At 45.4% G+C, this 27,358-nt stretch overlaps 2 protein-coding genes and 1 pseudogene across 3 annotated transcripts; all 3 read left to right on the forward strand.

Moving 5' to 3' along the window:
* The first annotated feature begins 394 nt into the window (after nt 1–394).
* Nucleotides 395–1,467, forward strand: LOC136513686 (ALA-interacting subunit 5-like; annotated as a pseudogene).
* A 2,773-nt stretch (nt 1,468–4,240) lies between these two features.
* On the forward strand, nt 4,241–7,383 carry LOC136512547 (chaperone protein dnaJ C76, chloroplastic-like). 2 transcript variants are annotated; one of them, XM_066506519.1, is made up of 9 exons: nt 4,241–4,597; nt 4,927–5,055; nt 5,172–5,301; nt 5,392–5,512; nt 5,691–5,772; nt 6,060–6,110; nt 6,625–6,663; nt 6,750–6,852; nt 7,005–7,383. In XM_066506519.1, exons 1-9 carry the CDS (start codon nt 4,349–4,351, stop codon nt 7,130–7,132), a joined length of 1,032 nt encoding a protein of 343 aa, XP_066362616.1. In that variant the 5' UTR covers nt 4,241–4,348; the 3' UTR covers nt 7,133–7,383. The 2 variants fall into 2 exon arrangements, with proteins under 2 accessions (XP_066362616.1, XP_066362617.1); XM_066506520.1 differs by having other exon boundaries at nt 6,750–6,846.
* Nucleotides 7,384–14,660: 7,277 nt separating this feature from the next.
* On the forward strand, nt 14,661–26,586 carry LOC136511200 (vegetative cell wall protein gp1-like). The gene is made up of 2 exons (XM_066505366.1): nt 14,661–15,303; nt 26,252–26,586. The coding sequence occupies exons 1-2, from the start codon at nt 14,661–14,663 to the stop codon at nt 26,584–26,586; spliced, it is 978 nt and encodes a 325-aa protein (XP_066361463.1).
* Nucleotides 26,587–27,358: the final 772 nt, after the last annotated feature.

Below are 27,358 nucleotides of genomic sequence, written 5' to 3' on the forward strand. Positions count from 1 at the left end.
TTCTCTCAATTAAAATTGTTGAAGAACTATTTGAGATCTATAATATCACAAGAGAGGTTAAATGGATTGGCAACATTATGCATTAAAAAACGATTGTTGAATAAGATTGATATTGACACCATCATTGATGACTTCGCATCAAAGAACGTTAGAAGAAAATTTTGAGGTAGTTTAATATATATACAAATTATTTTATATGAATATTGCTTTTGCATTCAGCTGCTTATTAGTAACATTTTGTATATGTGTATATATATACTATCAATGGGTACTACTAGTAGTATTATCATGTATAAAGGGGCCCAAAATTTTAGCTTTGTTCTAGGTCAGAGAAAACTCAGGACCGGCCCTGAACTAAGCATATGGTAAGTAATGATGATGGCGTATCATTTTTCAGGTGCCAAAGCCAATGAAAGGCCCGATACACATATACTATCAGCTTGAAAATTTCTATCAGAATCATCGCCGGTATGGTGAACCCTAGAACTTACTGCTTTTTTTACAGCATATAAACTCTGTCAAATGATTTTCCGCGTCAGGCGCACAAACAGGTCATGCGTGCATTGTCGGCCTGAATGCGGTATATACTTATCATAATGTAACGTTAACCCTAGGTACGTGAAGAGTCGTAACGACAAGCAGTTGCTGTACAAGGATGCTGCGAGCACGATAACAAACTGTGAGCCTGAAGCCACCAGTGAAGACGGCGGCGCGCCCATCGTGCCCTGCGGTCTCATCGCTTGGAGCTTGTTCAACGACACCTACTCCTTCTCTCTCAACAAGAAGGCCGTCGAGGTGAACAAGAAGAACATTGCCTGGGACAGCGACAAGAACAAAAAGTTTGGCAGCGATGTCTTCCCCAGCAATTTCCAGAAAGGGGGACTGATCGGCGGTGCTAAACTGAACGAGAAAATACCAGTAAGCTAGCAGTGCATCAACTATATAGCTTCTGATAAGTTTGCATCAGAGATCGAGCTGAGTTTCATTTGCTCCTGGATCTGATTTCGCTTGCTTTTGATCTCTGTTTTCAGCTGAGTGAGCAGGAGGACCTCATTGTCTGGATGAGAACCGCGGCCCTCCCGACGTTCAGGAAGCTGTACGGCAGGATCGAGTCGGACATAATGGCGAGCGACGAGATCACGGTGGTGATCCAGAACAACTACAACACGTACAGTTTCGGGGGCACGAAGGCGCTGGTGCTGTCCACCACGTCGTGGATCGGCGGCAGGAACAACTTCATCAGCGTCGTGTACGTCGCCATCGGCGGCATCTGCCTCTTCCTCGCCATGGGCTTCGTCATCCTCTACGTGATTAAGCCAAGGTAATTAAAGTCGTGTCGATCTCCATCAGGTGATGTTGCACACATTTGTTTCAACCAAACTATGTTTTGCGCATTTTTCAGGGCCCTTGGAGACCCTAATTAACTACTTGTCATGGAACAAAGAAAACCCAGACCATCCCAACTGATTGAAAGGCGCTGCTAGGTCCAGTGTGTCCAGATCAGCGCCAGGCACAGGCATGTCGATCAGTGGCAAGTTGTTTATTCGTGTTCATTAATTTGTTTTGTTATTATGCTCTCGATACATGTAGGTAGGCGTAACATGGTGGAAAAGTTTATTTGGAGATGTTTCTTAATTATTAACCATGCATGTATGTAGTATATAAACTTACCATGAGCTGTTATTGTCCATAAGCTAAACGGAATCAGCGTGGTGGAATCAAAACGTTGTATTCTGTCAGATCTTTGCCGCGTTGCCTCTCGAGTCTCGAGGTGTCCTGGGCAAAAACTTGCGAGAACCGCCGGATTTGTAGGCGATGCCGCCGCCCGCCGGCCCGGCGGTGTTTGGCGTCTGCTTGTGGGCCGAAGCGCTTTCTCCTGGGCCGAAGAAGCAATCCGGACGCTGACCTGATAGGTCCAGGGCTGCGGATGGGCGTGCGGGTCCGCAGCCCCTCCTGCTCCGGCTCAGTTTGCCTGGCCAGCTTGGCCTCTCTTACTCTCAGGCACGACGAGGACGTAGAGCCACGTAGAAGAAATTGGACAACGACAGGCCGGTGAAGCAAGACTGATTTTTTTCATCTCAATCTCAGTAAAAAAAAAAAGAGTGACTTTTTGAAAGAAAAGAAAGTGAAGCAAGACTGACTGACTGTGACTGTCACTGAGCGAGAGGACCGGGAGAGAATGGAGAGCTCCCCACGCAACGTCTCTGCCGTGATCGATCCATCCATGATCTATGTAGAAATCGAACGTCCTGGGGGCCAAAATCGCCAGATCAGCCGTCGGCATGTCGCTCTCCCGGCTCACTACTGGCTCGAAATCATCCACCAAACCAAAAACAATTGTGCATTTTTAGGCTTATAGCCTCCGAAATAATTTCCCGAGAGAGCAAGAGCATGTGCGTATCACCAAGCAACGCCGTACTTCTTTGTCTTCAACGCAACCAAGATTCCCAATATTTTTAATAATCATTGATCAACATTAGTATAAAAGTTATAAATCCTACTGTTTGGAGCTTTTTTTTTTTTTTTTGCGAAACCAAGTGCACTAGGTTTGGGAGCTAAAGAACCGTGGAACAGACAAAGACACAAAACAATTAGGTGTTGACAATTCATGTGGTGTTGCTCAAAAGTTTAACGTGGAGTGGTAGAAACCCACACGGTCTTTTTTCTTTTTCAAAAGACAGACATTGACGTCTACCTACATACTTACGTACCCACCTCTACTGACGCACTCCCGTGTTTTATCTCCATGAACATCTCCAGAAAATTAGATTGGTAGGTTTTGAGATTAACAAAGTCATAGCAAGTGGGTATACATTTATGTGATCGATCGATCTATGTAGAAATCGAACGTCCTATGGCCAAAATCACCCGATTATCCGTACGACTACGAGTCTCTGAGAGAGCATGCGTATCACGAAGGCAAAATTGGGCTCTATCTGTCCCAAAATAAGTGTCATTATAGAATATCTACTAGTCAAATTTTCTTAAGTTTGACTAAGTTTGTATAAAATATTAGCAACATTTATATCTTTAAATAAGTTTATTATGAAGATATATCTAACGATTTATCTAATAATACTAATTATGCATCATAAATATTTGACTTCTTGAGAAGTGTGAATGATATTTATTTTGGAACGAAGGGAGTACTTCTTTCTCTTCACGCAACCAAGATTCATAACATTTAATAAGCTTTGATGAACAATGTGTTTGGAGTTTTTTTTTGCGAAACCGAATGCAGTGTATGTGGTGTTGCTCAAAAGTTTAGTATGGAGTGGTAGAAAACCACACGGTCTTTTTTCCTTTTTCAAAACACAGACATTGACGTCTACCTACACACATGCATACCTACCTCTACTGACACACTCACATATTTTATCTCCATGAATACGTCCAGAAGATTAGGTTGTCATGTTTCGAGATTAACAAAAGGCCCGCTCGCTTCTCTTATAATCCGTACTTTTCAGCTTATTTTTTCAGTCAGAACAGTGTTTTTCTCTCACAACAAATCAGCCGGAACAGTGTTTTAACTTGTTTTTTCAGCGAAACGAACGGGGCTAAAGTCATTGCAGGCGCTCCTTATCAACAAGCACATCACCTCATTTCAGTAACACATGGGACTAAGGCTCACACATAGGGATATCTTGATATTGAGGGTTACATAACTTATATTGTTAGTTTAGCTAATTTATCCTCTAAAGAGTAATATAATTCTATTAATCAAAGGTGTATTTGTCAACTACATGAGAGGAGACATATGAATTAGTGGTGAGAGTTAAAGGAGGGAATTAAAATGGGAAGTTGATTTTTAGTTCAAATTTTCTTGTTTGGTTCGTGGAGAGAAATAGGAAAGAGAGTTAAAACAAGAATTCATGCTCTATTTGGTGTGGTGTTTTTTTAGTGAAAAATAATAGAACAAGTCCATATATTCATCTTTGTTTCAGTAAAAGCAAAATTCCCATTCTTCCCTTAGGGGATTGATGTGTGAGTTTGGTCATCTAAACTCATATATTCCCCTTTCCGCCAAAACTCTCACCGCCACAAAATAAAAAAAACAAACTCTTAGCTTTGAACTCTCATCCTCTTCAACCATATATGCCGAAAAAGGAAAATAATGGAAGTTCTTTAGGTGGAAGAAGGTCTTTATATATAAATATCAATCCGTGTAAGGTCTAATATGCAAAAACAGATCTCCGTTAAACCTGAACCAGAAGAATTAGTGGCTGCTGAGCTGAGGACAGTGTAAAAATGGTACAGTCCCGCTAAGAAAAGCAAACCCCTCGCCGCCGCCTCCTCGTTGGAGTTCCGATCTTGCTGGAGGACGCCGCATTCTAAAATCCGTTAGGCAATGGCGCCCCCTCTCCTCTCGCCGCCGCTGCTCGCCGACGCACTCGCGACGCTGCCACGGTCTTTCCCCTGCTCCCGCCCCACGCGGCAACTGCCCACCGTCGGGTTCGCCGGAGCCGTACGGGGCGACCGGCAGGGGAGCTGGAGTGCGCGGAGAAGGGATCTCAGGATCTGTGCCACTGCGACGGAAGCGGATTATGAAAGGGAGGAGGAGGATGTTGCCGACGATTACTACTCCGTTCTGGGTGTGGTAAGTATACTCTGGAACATTGGTTTGCCATTTAGCAATTACTTTACCTTATTTAATTTGATGGTAGACGAAAGAATTAGTTCTCTGGACCAAACCACTTTGTAATCACTATACTATTTTGCTCTTGGTAGTAACATGTTTGTGATTTTGTTAACATTCTATAGGGTTTGGGGAAGAATCAAAATGCAACTTTTATTTCCAGTTTTCCAAAAATAAAATGCTTACTTATTTTTTTTTATATCTAGGTTCAGATAATATTACTGATCTTATTTATCTTTGAGATAATAAATTTGCTGCTAATATGGAACACCTGAATCTTCTACCATTAGATGCCAGATGCAACCCCTGAGGAAATTAAGAAGGCATACTACGGTTGCATGAAAGAGTGCCACCCTGACCTTAGTGGGAACGCCCCTGACGTGACTAACTTCTGTATGTTCATCAACGAGGTTTACTCGGTAAGAGTCTGCAATCGAGTTTTAAACTTATGCATGCTGCGTGCAAGATGTTTTCTTATTGGTTATTGCTTTGAAATTTGTCATTGCACGAGCTAACATGGGGTGTGCAAGGGCAGGTGTTGAGTGATCCAGCACAACGTGCAGTGTATGATGAGATCCATGGGTACACAGCAACAGCAATCAATCCTTTCTTTGATGACAGTGCACCCAAGGATCATGTGTTCGTTGATGAGTTTACCTGCATTGGTATATTGATCCTCTCTTGTGAATAGAAGTTTTCTTATGGGTAAGGAGCATGATTCAAGTATCTTGTTTGTTGTGGATGCAACATTGTAGGATGTAAAAACTGTGCCAATATCTGCCCTGGCGTCTTTAAGATTGAGGAAGATTTTGGGAGGTCAAGAGTCTACTCCCAGTCAGGTAGCACAGAGCTAATTCAGGATGCCATTGATAGTTGGTGAGAATTTTTATGATCTTAAAGTTTATTCAGTTGTTAGGTCTTGTAGTTACCCAATTATGAAATGCCTTGCAAATTGTTCAGATTTCAGAAGAAATTAGTTAATATGTTGCTGATGTTCTTCAAGTTCCGCAGACGCTAATATTTGTGCTAAACTGTTGTCTGTTATCATTCTCAGCCCAGTTGATTGTATTCACTGGACTTCCGCTGCACAACTGTCACTCCTTGAGAATGAGATGCGTAGAGTAGAGAGGGTGAATGTAAGTAGACTTTCTATCAGATGGAACTTTAAAATTTGTGTGATCTATGTAGCTTTTTTTGTCATGGCCGATTCTCAAGCAAATTCTTCGGTCAGTATACATTTCAAGATAACAGTAGTGTACTGCATACAGTAATAATGAATTTAGTTGAAGAATTATCTGGTGATATTATTCGATATTCTACCATCAGTCTTCTTAATATATAATGATACGCAGCTCTCCTGCATGTTCGAGAAAAAAGATATTCTACCATCAGTACAGTAAATCAAAATTTCATAACTGAACAGGTTGGTTTGATGCTTGCTGGTATGGGAGCTTCAGTCGATGTTTTCCGCATGGTAATTATCTCTTTGTTCATGTAAACTTTATGTGCCTTATATAATTTATTACTCCATGGCATGTTCTCAATATTCAGTTTTTTTTTTCTGTAATGGATGCATATATTAACTTAATTGCCCTGTTTGGATAAATTAAAAGTGGAGTAAAATACACCTATGGTTTCTTAAACTTTTGAGTTCTCAAAACTTCTGAAGTGGTTCACTCCAAGTGAGAATCTGGATCCATAATTGGACCCCAAGTGAACCTAGAGCAAACCATTTAATATAAGGACCCAAATCCTCACTTTGAATGTTTATGGACCTTGGTGAAAATCCCAAAAAAGTTTAAGAACCCTGGATGCATTTTACCATCGAAAGCAATATGTTTGTATCATGGATTGAATATCAAGGGTATCAAAGTACAAATTTAACACTAGTATAATTTCTTCTGGACCTCTACATCTAAAGATAACACTGTCTGTCTGTGTTGCTGTTAAGTGTCAAATTGTATTGATATATTTTCTATGTGTGGTAGGCTAGTGCTCGCTGGGAAAAGAGGCAAGCAAAAGTCTTGGTACTACTCCTTTGTACACCTTACACAATTATTTGAAAATTTTAAATATAAATGTTTTTTTACTGTAAATCTGTGTGATTTTGCAGGAAAAAGTCAGAACACGGATGGTGAAACAAGAGAATTCAGACACGAGAAGCTCTTGGAGTGACATCTGGGGATCCCCACCACAAGATCAAAGCAACGGTAATGGTACGAGAAACAAATATTTTTTCAGAAGCACCTTAGTTACTGATCTGCAACATCTAAAACACGCAATCTACATCTACTGAGTACTGACTGTACGTCTATCAGCTCTTATCTTGTTGAAAAATCTGATCGTTTCTAATAATGTGTACTGACAGAGGAGGAAGTATCAGAGAGAGCCAAGAGAGCGGCAGCTGCTGCTAGACGGTGGCGAGAGTTCTCCAGACGAGGCGCAGACAGGCCTCCGACACACAAACTTCCGGAGGCAGTGGGCAACAAAGATTAGTCCATGGAACAGAGAAACATTTGGCATCATTAATTTGACCACATCTGGCTTATTGGCTAAATGTACAGTGTCATTGTTTGTAGAGGTGATACGTATTATGGAGGTTTGCAGTGCCTTCACAGCTTGCACTCATGCTCCATTTGTAAGTACATATAGTGATGTTGATAACCTGTATAAGACAAGCACCAAGTGCAGAACAAAGGTCAAACATGTATAATAGAATAGAACAAGTACAAATATACGTATATATATACATTCGCTGTACCATCGCAGTACGTAGTACCCTGTAACCACACTGTAACTTTTCGCTTTTGTGTATGCGCGCGCGTGTGTGTGGCTGTGCAGATGAATTCCGGGGCAAATTTCCTTTGGCAGTAGCACACTGCGCATCTGCCAAAGGAGAAGTTGCCCAGCAATGCAAGTGCACATCTGAGTGTCGGAGCCAATGGTCTGTGTCGTGTGTTACTGTGTATGTATGTGCAGGCGCACAGGTTATTAGTGGTCACTGTGCGGGGGTATTTATACTCGCTACTGAAATGTGGCAAGGCGCTTCTGCTGCTGCAAACTGAAGACACGATGAGGAATCAACTGAGGATATACCTTGGGACAATGCCTGGTCCAGCCGTCGTCTAGAGTCTAGACGCTGCCCACCTACGAGGAGAAAGAACAAAGGCATGCAGGCTGGCTGAAATGAGCGCGTGTTTAGTTTTAGGGAGTTGGAATTTGGGGTTACTGTAGTACTTTCATTTTTATTTAGCAATTAGTGTTCAAACATGGACTAATTAGGCTCAAAACGTTTGTCTCGCAATTTTCCACCAAACTGTGCAATTAGTTTTTTTTCGTCTACATTTAATGCTCTATGCACGGGCCGTAAACATTCGATGTGATAGGTACTATAGCACTTTTAGAATTTTAAGGTGAAACTAACACACAGCGAGGATACACGGCGGCAGTGGCGGAGCCACGTTATGGCCATAGTGGGCCATGGCCCCTCCTTCCTCCAAGAGAAGTACTCAAATTAGCACATATATATATATCTGTCATGTATTCTCGGATGGCTGCTGAAAGCATGCAAGCAACTCCACAACACATCGATGCTGCAGTTCCATTTAGCACTTCTGTAGGTTTTCTATGCAAAACAAACGGACAGAGCCTAATCACGAGGTCTAACCTGTTACCGATCAATGGCACAGTACCCACACGGCCTTTCTTGCATGCATGCAACACCACTGCTGCCTTTCTATTATCTTCTCTTTTTTCTCACGAATTAGCCATGCTGGAGCCTAGGTGTGAAAATTAATTTGATCTAAATAAAGCAAGTGAAAGACTTTGGTAACTGGACCCCTCTTGTTTTCATGTCACGAATCAACTGAGGATATACCTTGGGACAATGCCTGGTCCAGCCGTCGTCTAGAGTCTAGACGCTGCCCACCTACGAGGAGAAAGAACAAAGGCATGCAGGCTGGCTGAAATGAATAGGAGGATACACGGCGGTACGTGTTGGGAGGCAAGCAAGCTAGAGCCGGTACGTACCACGTACGTAGGTGGAGCGGCACAGGCTTTTGCAGATTATTATTCCCGGTCCTGAGACCTCCTGAGACCACACTGCAAGACGAGAGGATCGAATCATGGAAAGGCGAGCAAGCCCTAAAGAATCGAAGAGAGTAGGCGGATATCCACAAGCATGTTCGTCTCGCCGCTGCTGGTTGTGAATCGGTGGCTCCTGCCTGCCTCGGACCGGCGGATCCTACCGCGGCCCTCCTCTCAGGCCAGCTAGCTTCGCGGCGCATCCAAGCACCACGGGGCACGTATGGCTGTGCGATCGGCGGTGATGGGGATCGTCGCGTGGTGCGGTGGTGGAAACAAGCTCTGATTTGTCTTGGGTTAGAACTTAGCACTGTGCCTACGGTCGTATCATGTATGTATTTCTCTTCATTTTAGAATAACCACACTTCTTCATACCGTGTCTGAAAGTATGCTGTTGTATAGAAACCGAACGGTAGGCCCTAGTGACGGAGACAGAGAAAGAAACAACCTGTTCTTTAGTAATAAGTGTGTGTGAGAGAGAGCGCATTAGAGATGAAGATAGAACTAATACTCAAATTTCAGGTATTCTTATTGACTACAAAGGATGTCCCTTACTTGGACTGCTACGTTGGAGATCTATATCATCCTTCCGAATGTCCGGATAGAAGCGTGTGTTCGGACGTCCGGATAGAAGCACGTGTTCGGACGCTCGCGCCTCCTCCGTCATGCACGCCTGTGGAAACGCCGCGCCCGCCGATCCTTCCTCCTACCCTCTCCTGTCTCTCCGCGAGTCCGGGCGCCACACCTCCTTCCCGTGCCCACCGCCGTCCCCGCGTGCTCCTTCCCCTAAACCCCTCCTCTCTCTACACGGGCAGGACCTAGGAGCAGGGATGAGGACGGCTAGACGAGCGCGTGAAAGTTCTAGTTTGGTTTTGGTGAATTGATGAAACTCTAAGTGATAACCTAGTTTATCAAAGTGATTAAAAGATAGGTAGCACTACTCCAAGTGGTGAAGCAGATGAAGATCATGACATGATGATGGTGATGCCATGGTGATGATCAAGTGCTTGGACTTGGAAAAGAAGAAAGAGAAAAACAAAAAGCTCAAGACAAAGGTGAAATTGATAGGAGCTTTTCGGTTTAAGTGACTGAGACACTTAGCGAGTGTGATCACATTTAGGATCGATAGCCGTACTATTAAGAGAGGTAAAACTCGTATCGAAATGCGGCTATCAAAGTGCCACTAGATGCTCTAACTCATTGCATATGCATTTAGGATCTAGTGGAGTGCTAACACCCTTGAAAATATTTGTGAAAATATGCTAAGACACGTGCACAAGGTGATACACTTGGTGGTTGGCACATTTGATCAAAGGTGGTGAAGTTTGGGGGTCAAAAGGAGGAGTTTCGTATTGACCGGACTCTGCCTTGGGCAGTGACCGGACTCTGACCCCGCGTCCGGTCAGTGGCGCGCAGTGAAGGCCGCCCTCGGTCCCTTGATTGGACGCTGAAGAGAAAGAGAGACTGAACGCGCAGGGGGTGCGTCCGGTCACCTAGTGATGTACGCTGATGCAAGCAACAGAGAGAGACTGAGTTGACCGGACGTAGGCCTGGGTCCGGTCATGAGCCACCGGACGCGTCCGGTCGCAAATTTCCGCCTCTAGAACCTTACTGGAAGTGACCGGACGCCAGGCGACAGTGCGTCGGGTCCTACACTGCAGTGCGTCCGGTCGCAACTTAACACGTGGCGCTAAGCTGACTAGCTGTTAAGATCGGGCGCTCAACATTTGAGGCTGATGACACGTGGCGAGCATCGGGCGACCAGACGCTAGGGTCCTTCTAACCGGTGCGTCCAGTCAGCCCGTGTTTCAGAGGACTAAGGAGCCAATGACTCTATTTTGTTGTGGGCTCTATTTAAAGGCGTGTGCCCGGCTCTAGCTCATACTCTTGGCCATTTACACTGACATAGCAACCTTATGAGCTTAGCCAAAGCCCTCCCACTCATCTCCATCATTGATTCATCATCTTTGTGAGATTGGGAGTGAATCCAAGTGCATTGCTTGAGTGTTTGCATCTAGAGGCACTTGGTGTTCGTGTTTTGCTGCGGAATTTGCTTGTTACATTAAGTGGTTGCCGCCATCTAGACGGCTTGGAGCAGCGAGGATCGTCGAGCGAAGGTTGGTGATTGTCTCCGGCTTCGATTACGGTGATTGTGAGGGGTTCTTGACCTTTTTCCGGCGGAGAGCTAAAAGGTACTTTAGTAAATTGCTCGTGGCTTGTGTGATCCTCATCTTGTGTTGGTTGTGCGGTACCCTATTAAGGGTTTGGCATATGATGCCAATTAGCGCGTGAACCTCCAAGTGAGTGAATCGCCACAACGAGGACTAGCTTGCCGGCAAGCAAATGAACCTCGGTATAAATCATTGTGTTATCATTTGATTCCGAGGTGATTGCTCTTCATTGGTATTCATTCTTGTGATTGATTGATTTATTCCTCGACTAAGCAGTATAACCATCTTGCTCTCTCTCTCTCTTTACATTACCGTAAACTAGTTGTCAAGCTCTTTAGTGTAGCTAATCGTGAGAGCTTGTTAGTTTGATTAGTGTGGCTCTTTAGTTAGCCTTTGAGAGCACACTAACTTAGTGTAGTAACATAGCCATTGTGTGGATAGAGACTATAAGAAACTAGAATTGTGGTAGGTGGCTTGTTTTTTAGTAGGCTAGCGCAACACTCGCTTCGCCTCATATTTATCTAACCGGTTTGCTAAGTGTTGTTGTAGAAATTCTTAATAGGCTATTCATCCCCCCTCAAGCCATTAGGACCTTTCAGCGCGTCCCGTCCGTACGACCCCAGGTGCGCCGCACACCTAGACCATCAGCCCTAGCATGCCCCATCAGCCGGTCCTGGCTCGCTGCGCCCCATACCCCAGCGCTTGGGCCGTGCCTCATGACTCTCTACCTTTGAAATATGAAACACTATGCAACATGCGTCTGAAGCAGATGAAATATTTAGAACATACACTTAAAGCATGTGTGTGAAACATATGTAATATCTAGATAAAGTACTTACAGCTTTCAACATGAAAACACTTATTGGAACATAAGACTGAAACGGCTGAAACATTTCGAACATACTCTTGCGACATATATGTGTGCAACATATGCAACATCCAGATCGAAATGCTTGCAACATACGTCTGAAACAGATGAAACATTTTGAACAAACTCTTGCAATATGCCTCTGAAATACTTGCAACATATGCAACATCCTGATCTACTTTTGCAACATCCGCATAACACACTTGCAACGTACCTCTGAAACATCTAAAACACTTGAAACATACGCTTTCAGCGCAATATCTCCTTGCTATTTCGGAATGGAGGCTTGTCGGCGCGTGGAATTCACCGGTGTAGAGCTCACCGCTCCGGTGAAGAAGGCCATGGCAGGTTCGATGGAGAAGGCCGCAGCGGGCGAGAGGCGTGGTGGAGAGGGAGGAAGATGGGCTGCTGCACTCTGGCGCGGTGGAGATGCCGCCTGGCGGAGCAGAGGCGTGGTGGGGCGCAGTCGCGGTCTCGCGGATACCTGTTGCAGCGCTGCTGTGAGGTGAGTTTTTTTTTAACGGCTGGAGGCGAGTGGATGAGCACATAAAAAAGGGCGGTCGTTGAGCTGGCACGGGCAGCCCAGTATCTAGAGCGTCCGACACGGATGGATGCCCTATACGAAGGATTACAGCCTATATAATCATGTTTGTAGCCAGCTTGCACGTGTACTCGCTTTAGGCTAGTATATATGTACGTGTACACCATGGGTTGGCAATTCTACATTGTGTCGTGTTTGAGAAGGAAATTGATTGGGGTGCATCAACCAAACTGGCAAAATGTGAGGAGTACAATAATTTCTTTGGTCCGCCGTCCCTCACTTGCAACGTCTTTTTTTCTATCCCTTCCTCAATCTCACTCTTCTCCCTTTCACGGATGGTAAAGACGTAAAGTAGAACCTAGCAGACGACGGGCCGCTAGAGTAGAACCTGACCAGCAAAGACTAATCACCTCTGCACAGATCCCACATCCAATCCACAAATGCATGGCCTAGCCAGCAGATCCCCTAGGATCACAGTATGGAAGCATAGACGGACGATACATGGATATTCTCTCCATTCTAGAGAGGGTTGTTTTCATGTCATGCCCAGACGGACCATCTGACTAGTCGGATAGATAGGTCCGTAACTAGTACGTTGCGATTTTTTATCCCCAAAAATAAACAATAATATGCCTTCCCATGAGAAAGACTTTTTTCTTTGTCCTTTCTTTGTAAGATAAATCATCAGAGAAATATGGACTATATATGCCACAAGTGAATATTTGAAGAAGAAATGAATTGGAATTTTTGAATAATGGATCCTTCTAATCCAATCTAATTAATCCAATGCAAAATCATGCTTCCCAACTACGTACTCATAATCGAGTTTATATTTTGGATATCATGAGAATGTATATTATTCCACAATATGTTATTGATGAGAGGACTAAATAAACGAGAACAACGATGACTAATTAATCCGCCAATATATCTTAGAAAAGTAAAAAACTAACTGATAATAGTCTTGTGAAATCTTCTATGAAGACAACACCAGAGAAGCACCTTGTCTGCATAAGTCCCAACCTGTTTAGGCGGACGGTACACCTGTTCAGAGGGACAATCCAACAAAACTTCACCTATGAGTTATGCCATCTGAGCTACCCCAAACATAACTCAGACACGTCCACTCGGATAGTCTGACGGTTAGCTATGGACGGTCCTCATGAACCCACTCAAGTCTGAAGCATACAAGTTCTGGAAGGACAGTTCAACCCCTCATACGAATGGTCCGACTTGAGTAGACGGGCAGTTTGTATATGTCGACTAGCACCCTGTAGCCTAAGACCTCAGAAGTAATATGTCACTATGTTGTCCTATTTGTATTCCAAACTATGTTCAAAGTGTTTCTACCTCATGCATCCATGATCATTGCAACTCATATAGATGAGATGAACGTTGAGCCGGAGGTTGAGTTCGCTACTGAACCCGAACCAGTCGAACCCCAAGTAAACCCCCAAGATAGGCCTCTAAGCATCTTGCTTCTTTTATTAAAATTGCATAACTTGTTTATGTTACTTAAGATGCATGTTTATGTATGTAGGCCTATGACCTATCACACCCACTTGTTGTTCACCTCCATACCTTAGTGTTGATTTTTACTTCTCAGGCCCTGTTTGGAACGGAAGATTTTTTTCCCTGTTCCTGCGTTTCTTCTATGAAATTCATGTATCATTCATGTGAAATTCCTTGATTCCAAACAGGTCTTTAGAATGTTGATTGCTTGAAATACTTATGTCTAAGATGCATGTGATGGGTTTCTCACTATTCATGCGGGATAGGAGTTGATTGCTTTAGATAATGAACAACTAGCTGAGGATCAGAAGAGCTGAAAGATGACTAAGAATGATTGATGTGATTGAGGCTTGGTGAGGGGCAAGGTCATGGCGAGCGCGCGGGGGGAGGGGGGTCTGATGACATAACACGTTTGAGATGGTTTAGGACCATTGCATCTATATATTGTAGTGAGTCTTGAGCACATTTTCCATATAGACCATACATCATGTATGGGTATGTTAAGCCGAGTATCATTCTTGATTGGGTAATCACGTGGATTCGGTGCGAGTTAGGGCTGGGGTGGCCAAGAAGCTAGTACTCCTTACTATCAGTACCGGAAACGTCAAATTTGCCAAGTGTTTTTATGTTTGTCGAGTGTATTCTCTCGGACACTCGGCAAACAAGCTATTTGCCGAGTGCTGCGCTAAAAACACTCGGCAAAAAACAAGCTTTGCCGAGTGCCTCCCATCCGTCACTCGGCAAAGCAAAACTCCAAATATAACGCCCCCACCCCCCCCCCTCTTCTCCCCGCACGCGCCCTCCCCTTCTCCCGTGCCATGCCCGCACGCCCCCTCCCCTTCTCCGCGCATGCGCCGCCCCCTCCCCTTCTCCCCACCGGCGGCCCCTCCCCTTCTCCCCGTGCCGCGCCCGCACACCCCCTCCCCTTCTCCGCGCATGCGCATGCGCATGCGCCGTGCCGCCCCCTCCCCTTCTCCCCGCCGACGGCCCCTCCACTTCTTCCCTAGATCCGGCGGCGGCCCCTCCCTCTCCCTTTCCCGGCGGTGGCGCCCTCCCCCTTCCTCCCTCGGCGGGCGAACGGATCTGGCGCGTGGCCCTCCTCTCCCGGCGCGGCGGCATCCTCCCCCCTCCATTTCCCGGCGGCGCTCCTCCACCGCCTCCACCAGATCTGGCCCCGACGCGCGGCCCTCCTCTCCCGGCGTGGCGGCACCCTCCCCCCTCCCTTTCCCGGCGGCACTCCTCCACCGCCTCCACCAGATCCGGCCCCGGCGCGGGCGGATCCGGCGACGGTGGCGCATGGGGAGGCCGGATCCGGCCCCGCCGCGGGGGGACGGATCTGGCGCGCGGCCCTCCTTTCCAGGCGCGGCGGCGCCCTCCCCCCTCCCTTTCCCGGCGGCGGATCTACCGGCAGCGCTCCTCCACCGCCTCCACCAGATCCGGCCCCGCCGTGGTGGCGGCCTGGGCGTGGTGGCGGCGCGGCGAGGAGAAGACGGTGGCTTGTTTTTTTTTATTTTTTCTAAAAAATTGTTTGCTTTTTTTAATTTTTTTTAAAAAAAAGTTTGCCTAGTGTTTTTTTTTTGTGCACTCGGCAACGTCTTTGCCGAGTGTCCGACAAAAAACACTCGACAAACTAGTGTTTGCCGTTAATGGTTTACCGAGTGTCGTTTGACTCTTTGCCGAGTGTTTTTGGGTCTTCGCCGAGTGCCCCCGGCACTCGGCAAAACTCCTGAATCCGGTAGTATCTCAGTTGTTCAAAGGACAACTTGCCCGAGTGCAGGAAAGGTTGAGGCAGTGAGGTATACTTTACAGACCGACGAGTCATATGGGCAATGGCCCTATCCTCTTGTGGGTAAATTTATACACCCCTCTAAGGATACCTTTAATCATTTTGAAATGTAACGCTCCCGGTTATAAGTTCCTACAAAGTACAATTGTGTAGGTCATAGTGCTACTTTGGAGTGGATGTAGGACATGGCCCCCGTGTATGGCTACCTCTACGCTCTTTTGACCCTTCTCTCGATTGAGAATAGAGAGTTGCCGGTGAGAGGCATAACTCGTGATGGTGGCATAAATCAGGAGATGTATTTCTGAGCTTGTCATATCAATAGACTTCGAGTCTGGTGTGAATATTAGGGGGATGTTTGATCCAGTGACTAAAGTTTAGGAGGTGTCACGCGGGGGTGTCGCATGGGGTGTTCAGATACTAATAAAAAAAACAAATTACAGAATCCGCCAGTAATCTGCGAGATAAATTTATTAAGCTTAATTAATCCGTCATTAGCATATGTTTACTGTAGCATCACATTGTCAAATCATGGGCTAATTAAGCTTAAAAAATTCGTCTCGCAAAACAATCTCAATCTGTGCATTTAGTTTCATAATAGTCTATATTTAATACTCTATACATGTATCCAAACATTCAATGAGACAACGAAGTTTAGGAGGTGAAACCAAACACCCCCTTCACTGAGCATGTCTTACACTAAGTGGAATGTGATAACTAAACTATTTTCACCTAAGTTTGGCAACCATTCACCGTTGTCAAGGCAGGAAGTATGTGTGTCACTCACCAGTCACCACACCTTTGTTGAGTAGTGGCCATTAGTGACGTGACGGCAATAGCGAGGTCTGTATCCATATTTGCATGCCAGCACCACATGCATGGGTAAAGACTATATATGCTTAATTACGTGGCAATGCCATGTCTGCATCAAGCATGCAATACACGGCAAATGATGTAACTGGTGGATCTCTAGACTTGTACGCTTAAAACAGCATGCAGAGTCAGGTATACAAACTAACAAAGTAATAATGCAAAACACCTAAGATCTTATGGGGACTCAAAACTGCATTGCTGGGCAAATCTCCTTTGGCAGTGTCTGCATGCAGGTCATCATCGACCAGGCAAGTTACTGCCAGAGGAGACCCACCCGGTAATGCATGGGCCCCGCATGTCAGACACACCGCAGCTTTGCCTATCTTCTACGCCTGTTCTTGCCGGCTCCATCTACCCTGCTGAGATTTCCATGTCCGAGGTTTCACATATTTATAGCGAGGCGGCGTCACGCAGTCGCGTCCAGCTATCGCCGCCCAATAGAGGTGGATCGAATCGGCATTATTCTGAGCACAAAACTACCGAACACGCATCAGGCCCGATTTTTTGCACTCGCTCGTCCAATGGTTTCGGTGCCGTTCGCATTTTTATGATTTTTCTTGGTGTCAACTCTGGGTTTGGGCTTGATGGATCTGCATGACTGATGACAACGCTACTCTGCAATCTGCATGGTGCCATGCACTCATATATGCAGTGATCCGTGCTCAGTGCTCACGATGAACTGCTTCTGGAATCTGGACATGCCTGTCCGGCGGCATATGCTGCCTGCAGTAGAAAGCAACAGGAAGGAAGCGCGTGGAGAAACGTGTGCCTATAGCTATCTAGCAGTGGTACGGTCAAGGCCATACACAAGCTAGTTTTTTTTTCCCTTGCCTTTTTGCCCCTATACTCTCTTTGTTCGAAACTGTAAGTCGTTTGCATTTTTCCCGTGCTGCTCAACACATATTCCTTCATGGTCAGCTTGCCGAAGCAGCAGTCTTTAGGAAATTATGCCAGCTGGTACGGTGTTCCGCCCAGAAAAGCTCTCCAACTGCAGGCGAATAGAGAAGATCCAATAGAATGTACCATTGTAGTAGCAACATCCAAATCCACACGAACAAAAGCATATGTACATCAAGGGTTCTTTTGTTCCATGTGGAGAGCCTAGGTGATTTCAACAGCAACATCTCCATTAAAAGCTGGTTGGCTATCCAAGAATAAAATCTGCTCATATCTGTGTTCATATGCTACCTGTCTGTCTACAGGTAGTTTCTGCTAAGACTGCTTGGTTTCATGCTAGTCCCGAGCGAGGCAATCTTTTCTATAATACTGTACTGGATGGACTTAAACAAAATTCCTGTACTGTCTGAACATCAGAAAAAGGCAGGTTGGCTTTCTACAAAGGAGCACATTCCATAGGAAATCCGATAGAGAAGCCACCTACAAGAAAGGTTTAGGTCCACCGGAATAGTCCCCGGACTTGGAGCATATGCCGTCACATGGCACGCTATATAAACCAGGTCAAGGCGTAACACATTCATCAACAAGCGTCAGAGCTCAGAGTTCTAAAAAACACAGGGAGAGCTAGTTTGCATGTGCTGAGCATGAATTACAGGGTACATCTCCTTTGGCACAGATGCATGCAGCAGAATGCATATATGCATCTGCGAATCAGTCGAGAGTAAGCTAGCTTGGTAGCTGAAGTTGCAGGCCAAATGGTGCAAATAAACAGCAGCCGTATGCGTGCCAAAGGAGAATTGCCCTGCGATTCTAGGCTCTGCAATTTTGGTGTGATGGTTCATCGAGCTGTGCATAGATAGATCCAATTAAGAGACAAACACCCTGTTCGCTTGTTGGTTTCAGCCAGCTCAAATCAGTCAGCCAACAGTGTTTTTCTCTCACAACAAACCAGCACCAGCCAACCCAAATCAACCCAGAAACCAACCAGCGAGCAGGCCGAAAGCCAATATCAGATACATGATATTACAGTTTGAGTCTGGTTTTGCCATGCGAGTGCGACTATACGTTCAGGTAATTGCCATATAAGCGCTATACCCAGCATTTTTACCTGTAATTAGCTGTGTATATGTTTTAGTACATATCAATCCGTTGATAGTGGTGGCTGAAATTATTCAGACTAGCTCAGAATGGATCAAACAAGCTATCCTGCTGACCGCAACCGCTCAAGATAACAAGAAAATTCATCAAGGACATCTGAGTTTTCTCATTTTGTCACTAAAGCAAAATAATTCCTTTTTCCTCTCAAAAAGAAATATATATTTCATAGACAGCAAATTAAACAGTACCATTTTATATAGTCTCTATAGGATTACCAGCGCTTCCAATGCAATTTTAGAACGACCCACCAGACTACCAGTTATTGATTTGATTGTGGCATTGTGTGTTGAGTAATCTGCTGCTCCCTTGTGTGAACACACGGCAGGGGAAGGCGACGCCGAAAAGGCTCTCTTTTGTGGTACTATAGCCACGACAGGGGCAGGTGCCGAACGGCTCTCCTGCCGCACTATAGCCACAGCAGGAGCAGGCGCCAAAGTCAGCCCTGCTATCACATCTAGTCACTGTAGCAGCATGACAGTTGTACTAGGATTAAATGGGTAGAGTTGTATATATAGTTTGCCACTGCAACTCAGTAAAGAGAGCGAGTTCAGTTTACCATCTCCTCTGTAGAGTTCCGGCCAACGCTGGTGCTTGTGCTGTGTGTGTGCTCTGTTCTCCCTCCCTTCTTCTACCTCTAGCCATAAGTGTGTGGTCGCCAACGATAGTTCGTGGTTGGCATCGCTAGTGTCTGCTCGGCAACACTAGTGAGTGGTCGGCTATCTCTATACCGGAGATCTAGGGGCTAACACTAGTGGGTGCAGAATAGTAGGTTTTGAGAGTATTCCACACGGCATGGATATGTTTGCACATATAATGACTCTTGTGACATTATTCCACATAGCATGGATCAAAGTTAGGCCTCACTGGTCTAATACTTATGACTGACTGTGTGGTACTGTTTGTGGCCATTTTCATTTGCAAACTTGCAGCACACACGTACTAGATACCAACCACAAGTGCAGTGTATGGATATCTATACCTACAAATAGCATAAGAGAGTTGAACAAACACGAATACTTACAAATTATCTTGCTCCAGCTTTTCTGCAATTGATATAGCTTTGTGTCTAGACCAGCCACCTTGTTGGGAACAAGCTTCCGCCTGGTTAATAACATGAACAAGAGATACCTTGCCTCTCACAATGTTCCTTTGTCGACCATCTCCATTATTCACCATTTTTCCTCCTTGAGAAATTTCTTGATTCTGTGATGACAAACCTTCTCCCGAGACAGTCTCTTGTCTTCTGTTTGCCATAACAATGCCACTATCTGGTTCAGCACGCCAGTCCATTTGAGATCCAATTTCAATAATTTCGCCTTCGGTCAATATATGTGGATCAGATTGCATCCAGCGTGTCTGATTTGAGCTACCAACCTGGACCACACTATCTTTCTGAAGCCTCCTAATTAAGTTCTCGCCTCCTGAGGAAACTGAACTATGTTTAGTAAAAGACCTCCTTAATACCAGATTTGAGGAACCATCCTCAGGGTAGGGAGTAATAACTGGAGCATGGCCTGCTGCCAGATCATCCTTTGATTCATATCGGATTTCAAGTATTATGGTGGAAGAAAGAACAGATTCAAATGCCTGCAGAATTTGGCCCCTATACTTCTCGGCTTTAGACTTATTTACTCGAGAGCTGAATATTAATTGTACAGTTGGAGCTGCATGACAACATGAAAGCAAATGTCAGAAGACATCTTAGAAATGTTACAGTCATAGAGGGCTAACTTTTTTTAGTCGGTCTTTGTTAGATAATTAGGCATTTTCATGGTCAATTTAATCCAGAAATAAAACATCAGCAGGTTCATGACAACATATATGTGCATGTGTATATCACTAAAAACGCTACAGCATACAAGTATGACGTACCGATGATGCAGTAAGTACGCAAAGTACGGTAATCAGAGAGTTTATAGTGTATCCAGCGGAGGGTCCCATGCCGAGGGCATCAGAGGCTCCATTTGCACCAGACATAGTGCGTTGCTCGAAGTCATAGACCACAGTCGATGTAGGAAAGTGTTCGCAGTGCAGTTTCACGAACGGTCACCGGGAAGAAGACACCTTGCTGTTCCGCGAGCGATCACCAGGAAGAAGACGTCTTGGACGAGAAGTCGCAAAATCGCTCCCCAAAAACCTAATCGTCGCACACCTCGTGCAAGGTTCGCATGTAGACTAGGGTTCCGGAGGCACCTGCTCTCCTGTTGCTCCGTGCGCGCAGAGGTACGGGATGGAGATGCGAAAGTAGCAGCGGGCAGCAGCAGAAAGGGAGAGTGAGTGGTTTTCCAGCACGAGTTAATCAGAGTACGAGCACCTTTTTATAGAAGCAAGAGAAAGGAGATTCAACGAACTTGACACTGTCATAGGTGATTGATAGCCATTAACTAGACATCAGTTACCAGTAACCTCCAGCCGTTACTAGTCATTGGTGTCAACCATTAACCAGCCATCAGTTATCAGTAACCTCCAGCCGTTACTAGTCATTGGTGTCAGCCATTAACCAACATCAGTTATCAGTAACCTCCCGCCGTTACTAGTCATTGACTCGTGATTAAAAACTGCAAAACCAGACCAAGCCCAGCCCACACATCACGTCACCGTGCCTCACCGTGCCTCGGCATGGCTCGGCGAGCGAGCGCGCACGCGTGTGGCACCCTCTCTCTCTCTTTCTCAACTTCTCAATTAGTGCACAGATAGTCCACCAATTTAAGTAGGTTAAGATACTCCTTAACTACCCATTTGAGATTAATCACTTTAACTACCTAGCATTAATCGTGGGCCTTGAGATTAAATGAAATAAATAGGCCTAGCCCAAATATTCCAACAATCCCCACCAAATTTCGAGGCACACGAGAAATGCTCTCATTTCCACTGCTGCTTTTATATACCAGTTTTCGATAGAGACTGTTAAGTTGAACATCCACCTAGAGAAGAGGCTACACTTATTCACAACTGATCAATAGACTATGCCTTGAATTGACAGTCTTGTGCAAATAAGCTTTACCAAAACTCTTTTCTGGTACTAGGCTGCTTAAAAGCATCCCCGCGGTTTGGAGCGTATAAGTCATACTCCAGGCCTTTCATGAGTATCTAGAGATTACCCAAATCTCATAGACTGTGACCAGCAGTCTGACTCATATAGGTGTGTTCCTCAAAAGATGTTCTGTAGGACAACATCTTTGCTTTAGGAAGCCACTTAGAACACATTAAGATAAAAACCAACATGCCTTACAGAAAAAAAAGATATGCATCAGAAATGAGTCTTACTAAGGATCTTTCCTCATAATTTACTACTAGGACATAGTGTGCCCTAGTCTTCCTAGTATCAAACCTCTCCTTTAGTATGAAATCACCGCCAAACTTCATATTCAAACGGACACAAAGGTCCTTGAAGCTAGGAGATTCATCAAACCATTCAAATTCTTCTTCCATATCCTCAAACATACCATCCTCGCTCCTAACACTTCCTCCGTACAAAACTCTAACACAACAATCCATCTGCAGAAGCATTTCAAAAAACTTCATTAAGTCGTCGAAATCATCGTACGTAATGTCCATACTAACATTAATATATTTTCTAACTATAACTATACTAACTAATCAAATATTAACGTCTATACAAGGCATACTATAACTGTACTAACTAAACTACCTAACTTTACTACTTATACTAACTTATTATATTACGTATACTAACTAAACTAACTAACTATACTTTAATAATTTTACTAACTTTATTAACTGTGATAACTATATTAGTGGAGTACCTCGTTGCAGCGTGCAAGACCGGGCCGGGAGGCGCGGGCGCAGGGCAGCCGCCGTGCGTGACCGGAGGTTCTTGTAACACCTCGGTGTTATGCCAACATTTAGGCACTGCAAATCATGCATATCATGCATCATCAAGCATCCTAATCATACATGCCTAATCATGTAAATAATAACTGAAACATTACTTCGAAACATACGAAACATGCTTGTGAAACGTAAATGATGCATACACTTGTTAGAGTTGTTTTGCCCTGATTATGCTTGCTAGGTTAGTAGAACTTGTTTGGTTATGATTGTAAATCATATAGAATTATTTAGTATAATTTTTTGAGCAAAGTTTGTATTCAAATTATTGCCAAAATTTTGTTTTAAAAATAATTCTCCAAAATTAGGGTTTTGAGTTAAAATTGACTTTAATTTTATAATTCAAAATCTATCAAGAATTGGACTTTGGTTATAAAAGCAAAGTTGTAGAGAATTAAATTCTAATCAACTTTCATTTTTGTTACATTTTCAAAAGATGTTATTTTCTTGCTCAAAATGATATTTGAAAACTGGTATTTGAAAATCTCTTGAAAACATAATTTGAAAAGGCATTTCTTATTTCGCGGGCCGCCGCCTCGCTTCTAGGCCCATGGCCGAAGCCGGCCCAGCGAGCCTCCCGCAGCGCCGCGTGCCTCGCCTCGGCCCAGCCCAACCCCGCACGCGTCTGGCCTGCTGACCGCGCTGCGCTGCGCCGCGTCCCGACCACGGCAGAACACGTCCGCTGCGTGGCGGCCATGCGCCGTCGACGCCGCCGCGCGTCGCAGCCAGCCTGCGGTCGCTCCCACGCGCCCGCCTACACCTGCCGACCGCGCTGCGCTCCTCTTCACTCCATCCCGCTCGCTCTCTTGCTCTCCCGTGCTCGCTTCTCCTCCCGCGCGCAGCCAGCTCGCCACCGAGCGCCACCACAGCCGCCGGGCGAATTCGCCGCCCCTCCTCCACCTCGGCCAGCAATCAAGCGCCAGTAGCTCCGCCACGCTCTCCGGCACTTGGTGCTTGCGATTGTGCCGTCTGTTGAGCCCAGGTAGCGCATTCTAGCGCCTCGCCGCCGTCGGCCATGGCGCCACCGTGCTCGGCCGCCGTGGAACTCCCCCTTCCTCCCCTCCTCCTCCCTGCCTAGCTGCCTGCCCGCATTCGCCAGCTCCTCGCGAACCTTAGGCGCTCGCTCGCTTGCCCTGACCCGGTCGGCAATGGCCGCCGGCCCGCTGGCCGAGCCGCGCCGCCGCGACGTCTCGGCGCCGGCGTGAACTCCCTTCGCCTTGGCTGAGCTGGGCCAAGAGGCCGTGGCCCGAAGCCCCTGCCAGGCCGCCGCTCTTTCCCTTCGCTCAGGCCGCGCAGGCCGAGTGTGGTCATGGGCCAGCTGATTCCCGCGGGCCGGCCTAGTAGCAATAGGATGTTTTATTTTTAGTTTTTCTTTATTATTTGAAAAGAGAAATGATTTGGAAATGGTTTGGGTACTCAAAATTTCTCCAAATCTATTGAAATAAATTTTTCTAGGTTCCTTATCACCAGATCTACTTGGAAAAATTATTGCATGTCATTTTTGAGATACTTTTCTGTAAAACTTTATTTAATCATGTATATTGCTGATAACTTGAAAAATGTGTAGAAAAACCTATAAGCTTCAGAAAAATATGATTTCCAAGATTGTTAACCTTCTTATGTAATGTACTTCCTAGGAAAAATATGTGTCATGCATGTGTTGTAGAAAAATTTTGAGGTGTAGTTCAAGTACCTTTAATGGCTGATTTTTGTTATTTTTGCTAGAGAACAAACTTTGTATAAAACATGCATGTGATAATTTTTGTACAGTGATTGTATGCTATGAAGATCATAGGAAAAATGCTAACTCTGTTGGTTGACACTTTTCACAGTACAAAGTATTTTCATGTTCATAATCATGCCATAGCTTGTTTTTTTTGTGTAGGCTAATCCACTCATTCAAATACCATGAAAATCTGATGGTAGACTATTTAGGGTAGTACTGTGCTATAGTAATTTTCTAAGATTTTTCTAAGCAATAAAAATAGATGTTGCTATTCAAACATATTATTAATTAGGGTTTAATCAAGTGTTGCTTTAAGTGTGATTAAGAAATTAACGAAGCTTTGGTGTATCTTTGAAGCATCTAATAAGACGTGTTGATTTAGCATATTAGTAGTAGAAGAGAATGCAGTAGATGACATGTGCTTGTAGTATATGTTCTTGGATGATGTTGACTACCTTGCATTCAAATATATCCATTGTATTCATCTCATTCGATGCATCGATTGCATAAGCGCTTACGCACATTGCATCATACAGGATCGCAAACCGAGAACCCAGTCGTCATACCCGAAGAGCCCGAGGAGCAGCTCGAGGTGCAGCCGCAGGAAGTGCTCGAAGCCGACGAGGAGGACGTTGAGGAACTTCCGGAGTGCCCCGATCACCGCCCGAACTCCTTCAAGAGAGGCAAGCCCCGAAGCATTTTCTCCTGGTTTGCAATTATTAATTAAATGCTTTACTTTAATTGATGCATTACGTTCAGGAGTTGTTTGCAACCGTTGCTGCATTATACCTTGTCTACCTTTGTTATACTATATCCTTGTTACCCTGGTATCCGCAGTCGAGTCAATGCTTAGCTGGCTTAGACCGGTAGAAGTCGAGTGATTTTCTGTCACCTGCGAGCTATAGGTGGTTACCTGGATCTGCTTGGATGACTATGAAGTCATGGTATAACTAAGTGTTAAATGAAGTTGAGACCGGACGGAGACTTGCAGAGTTTTGGACTGTAGTGCTTTCCGTCTGTGTCGATTAAGGACCGACCGTTGTTGGGCCTCGAGTCATGTTGAACGCATGCCTTACATTTAGCTGGCCGGATAAAGTACCTTCCGATCGCGAAGCTGGGAGATTATTCGGGCCGAGTAGATTGCCCGCAGCGCACTGTGCCGGAGCAGATGTGGTAGAACACGGGGGCGAGATGATAAGACCAAAGTGCAGTCGGTCGGCCCCCGGGTACATGTGGTTCCTGGCAAACTCGAGATTCCTGGATAGTTAACTCGGTGATCAATATCTCACTTTAGTGGGTGAGTGAGGTTTGTGTAAGGAATAAATCACTAGCTGGTTAGGAATCGATTCGAATCGCCATCACTCCTGTACAGTGAGCACTTGACTTGAGTGACTTCATCATAGTAATGTTGATGGAACACTTGGACAGTTATAATGAATATGACATTATGAAAGTTATTTAATGATCATTGGTTATCATTATCTGCTTAATCACATGTTTGCTCTAGTATAGGTGCAAATATAGTCGACAGATTATAATTAATTAACTTGGCAATAATGTCTTTAGAAAGGTTCTTGAAATGCTAAAAATGCTTTCTTTGCAAATGAGTTAGCTACCCTACTATAAAGCCTTCATAATCATTGGTGTCACTTATTTTCGGTTATGTCGGGTAAGTCTAGCTGAGTACCTTCTCGTACTCAGGATTTTATTCCCACTTGTTGCAGATGGGCAGATGTATTACGGCTACTGTATCAACTGCCTTTATCCTGCGATGGGTGATGCTTAGGACCATGGGCATGGTCATTCCTTACGTCTCGTCTGATGCTTTTGTTGGAGATGATCATTCGCTGGCACTGTATTTGAACTCCGTGTGAGTGTGTGTGGTTTGAACAAATGGCTTCCGCTACTTTTATTCAAACTTGTTTTGTAATAACTATGTTTAAACTCTGATATATCTGAGATGCAAACTTTTATGTAATATGTGATGGTGACCGCTAAACTTATTACGATCTTGGCCGGAATGGAAGTTGGTTTGAAATCCTTCGTGATTTCACGGACTACCGGGTTATACGGGCTTAAGTTTGCTAAATCGTCTGCTCTGACGAATGATTTTCTTACTTAATTTCGTATAATTGGTCGGTTCTGTTACAGTTTTGGCCGGAGGGGGAGGCACGCCGGCGTGCGGGCGCGGCGGCCACACCGGGCGGCCGGCGGGCTGGCTGCCTGGCTGGCGTGGGAGGGCGGACGCGACTGGCTTGGTGGCGCGGGCGGGCTGGCTGGCGTGGGCGGACGTGGCCGCGGCAGACGGCGTGCATGGCGGCGGGCAGGCGCGGGCGAAGGCGGGCGAGGCAGCCAGCCTTGCTGCGCTACTCGGAGAACAGCGACTGCTCGGGCACGCGGGCCGCGGCGGAGGTTATACCTGGCTCTGCCGCGCCATGGATCATGGCGCGGCAGAGCCCTGCCACGTCAGCGGCCAGCGCCTCTAGTCGCCGTCACGTCAGTCCTCTGCCGCGCCACCATGCATGGCGCGGCACAGGTATTTGGCCGCGCCAAGGCAATAGGCGTAGCCAAAAGTGTTAGTTTAAAAAAAACCCGAGAATGTTAGATTTAAAATTAAGTTCGAAAAAATGTTAAAATTAAAAAAAAAATCGCCCAACGAAGGACGCTCTATAACAATTTGGTGCGGTGATGGGCTAACGAGTTTCAACTTTCAAGCCATGCCGTGCTTTGATGTGTTACAGCTACGCAAAAACCCTAAACTCAAAAACCCTCACCACTGACCTTGCTCGCCGTCGTTGGTCGCCGAATCTATCACTTGAGGTCGCTGGATCCGCTCGAATCGTTGGAGGAGACCTTGGCAGCTATGGATCTGGGATAGAGAAAGACGAGGTAGGTGGAGGCCGAGGAGGACAAGGTGTGCGGTCGCTGAGTGTGAATATAAAAACCACCCATGAGCCACTGACGAGGCAAGCCCACATGTGTGCCATGCGTCAAGCGCGCGCACCTCCTAAGCAAGCCGTTACCATATATGTCAACTTGAAGTATTTCAAGGACGATCAAAATCTGTTTTCAAGAAAGTGCTTGAAGCTTTGAAGGAAGCAAATCAGGCCTAGGCCCTGCTTGAAAGAGCTTGTCCTCACAAAACAGCTTCGCCTTGTGAGGAATATTATGCACGGTAGTAAGGAGTCGTTTTTCTCTTTCCCAGAAATGAACTATGAACCGATAAAACCAGAATCCTTGCTTCACTGGGCTCTTTCA

Source organism: Miscanthus floridulus, chromosome 16, assembly GCF_019320115.1.
Source record: "Miscanthus floridulus cultivar M001 chromosome 16, ASM1932011v1, whole genome shotgun sequence".
In the NCBI taxonomy this organism is placed as follows: domain Eukaryota; kingdom Viridiplantae; phylum Streptophyta; class Magnoliopsida; order Poales; family Poaceae; genus Miscanthus; species Miscanthus floridulus.

Excerpts from the sequence above, each read along its gene's own strand:
- LOC136511200 (XM_066505366.1), top strand. The coding sequence starts at position 14,661 with ATGCGCCGCCCCCTCCCCTTCTCCCCACCGGCGGCCCCTCCCCTTCTC. Across the intron at positions 15,304-26,251 it reads GGCGCGGCGAGGAGAAGACG|TTTTGGCCGGAGGGGGAGGC; the intron begins GTGGCTTGTTTT and ends GTTCTGTTACAG.
- LOC136512547 (XM_066506519.1), top strand. The coding sequence starts at position 4,349 with ATGGCGCCCCCTCTCCTCTCGCCGCCGCTGCTCGCCGACGCACTCGCG. Across the intron at positions 5,302-5,391 it reads TGATGAGTTTACCTGCATTG|GATGTAAAAACTGTGCCAAT; the intron begins GTATATTGATCC and ends GCAACATTGTAG. Across the intron at positions 5,773-6,059 it reads GTAGAGTAGAGAGGGTGAAT|GTTGGTTTGATGCTTGCTGG; the intron begins GTAAGTAGACTT and ends ATAACTGAACAG.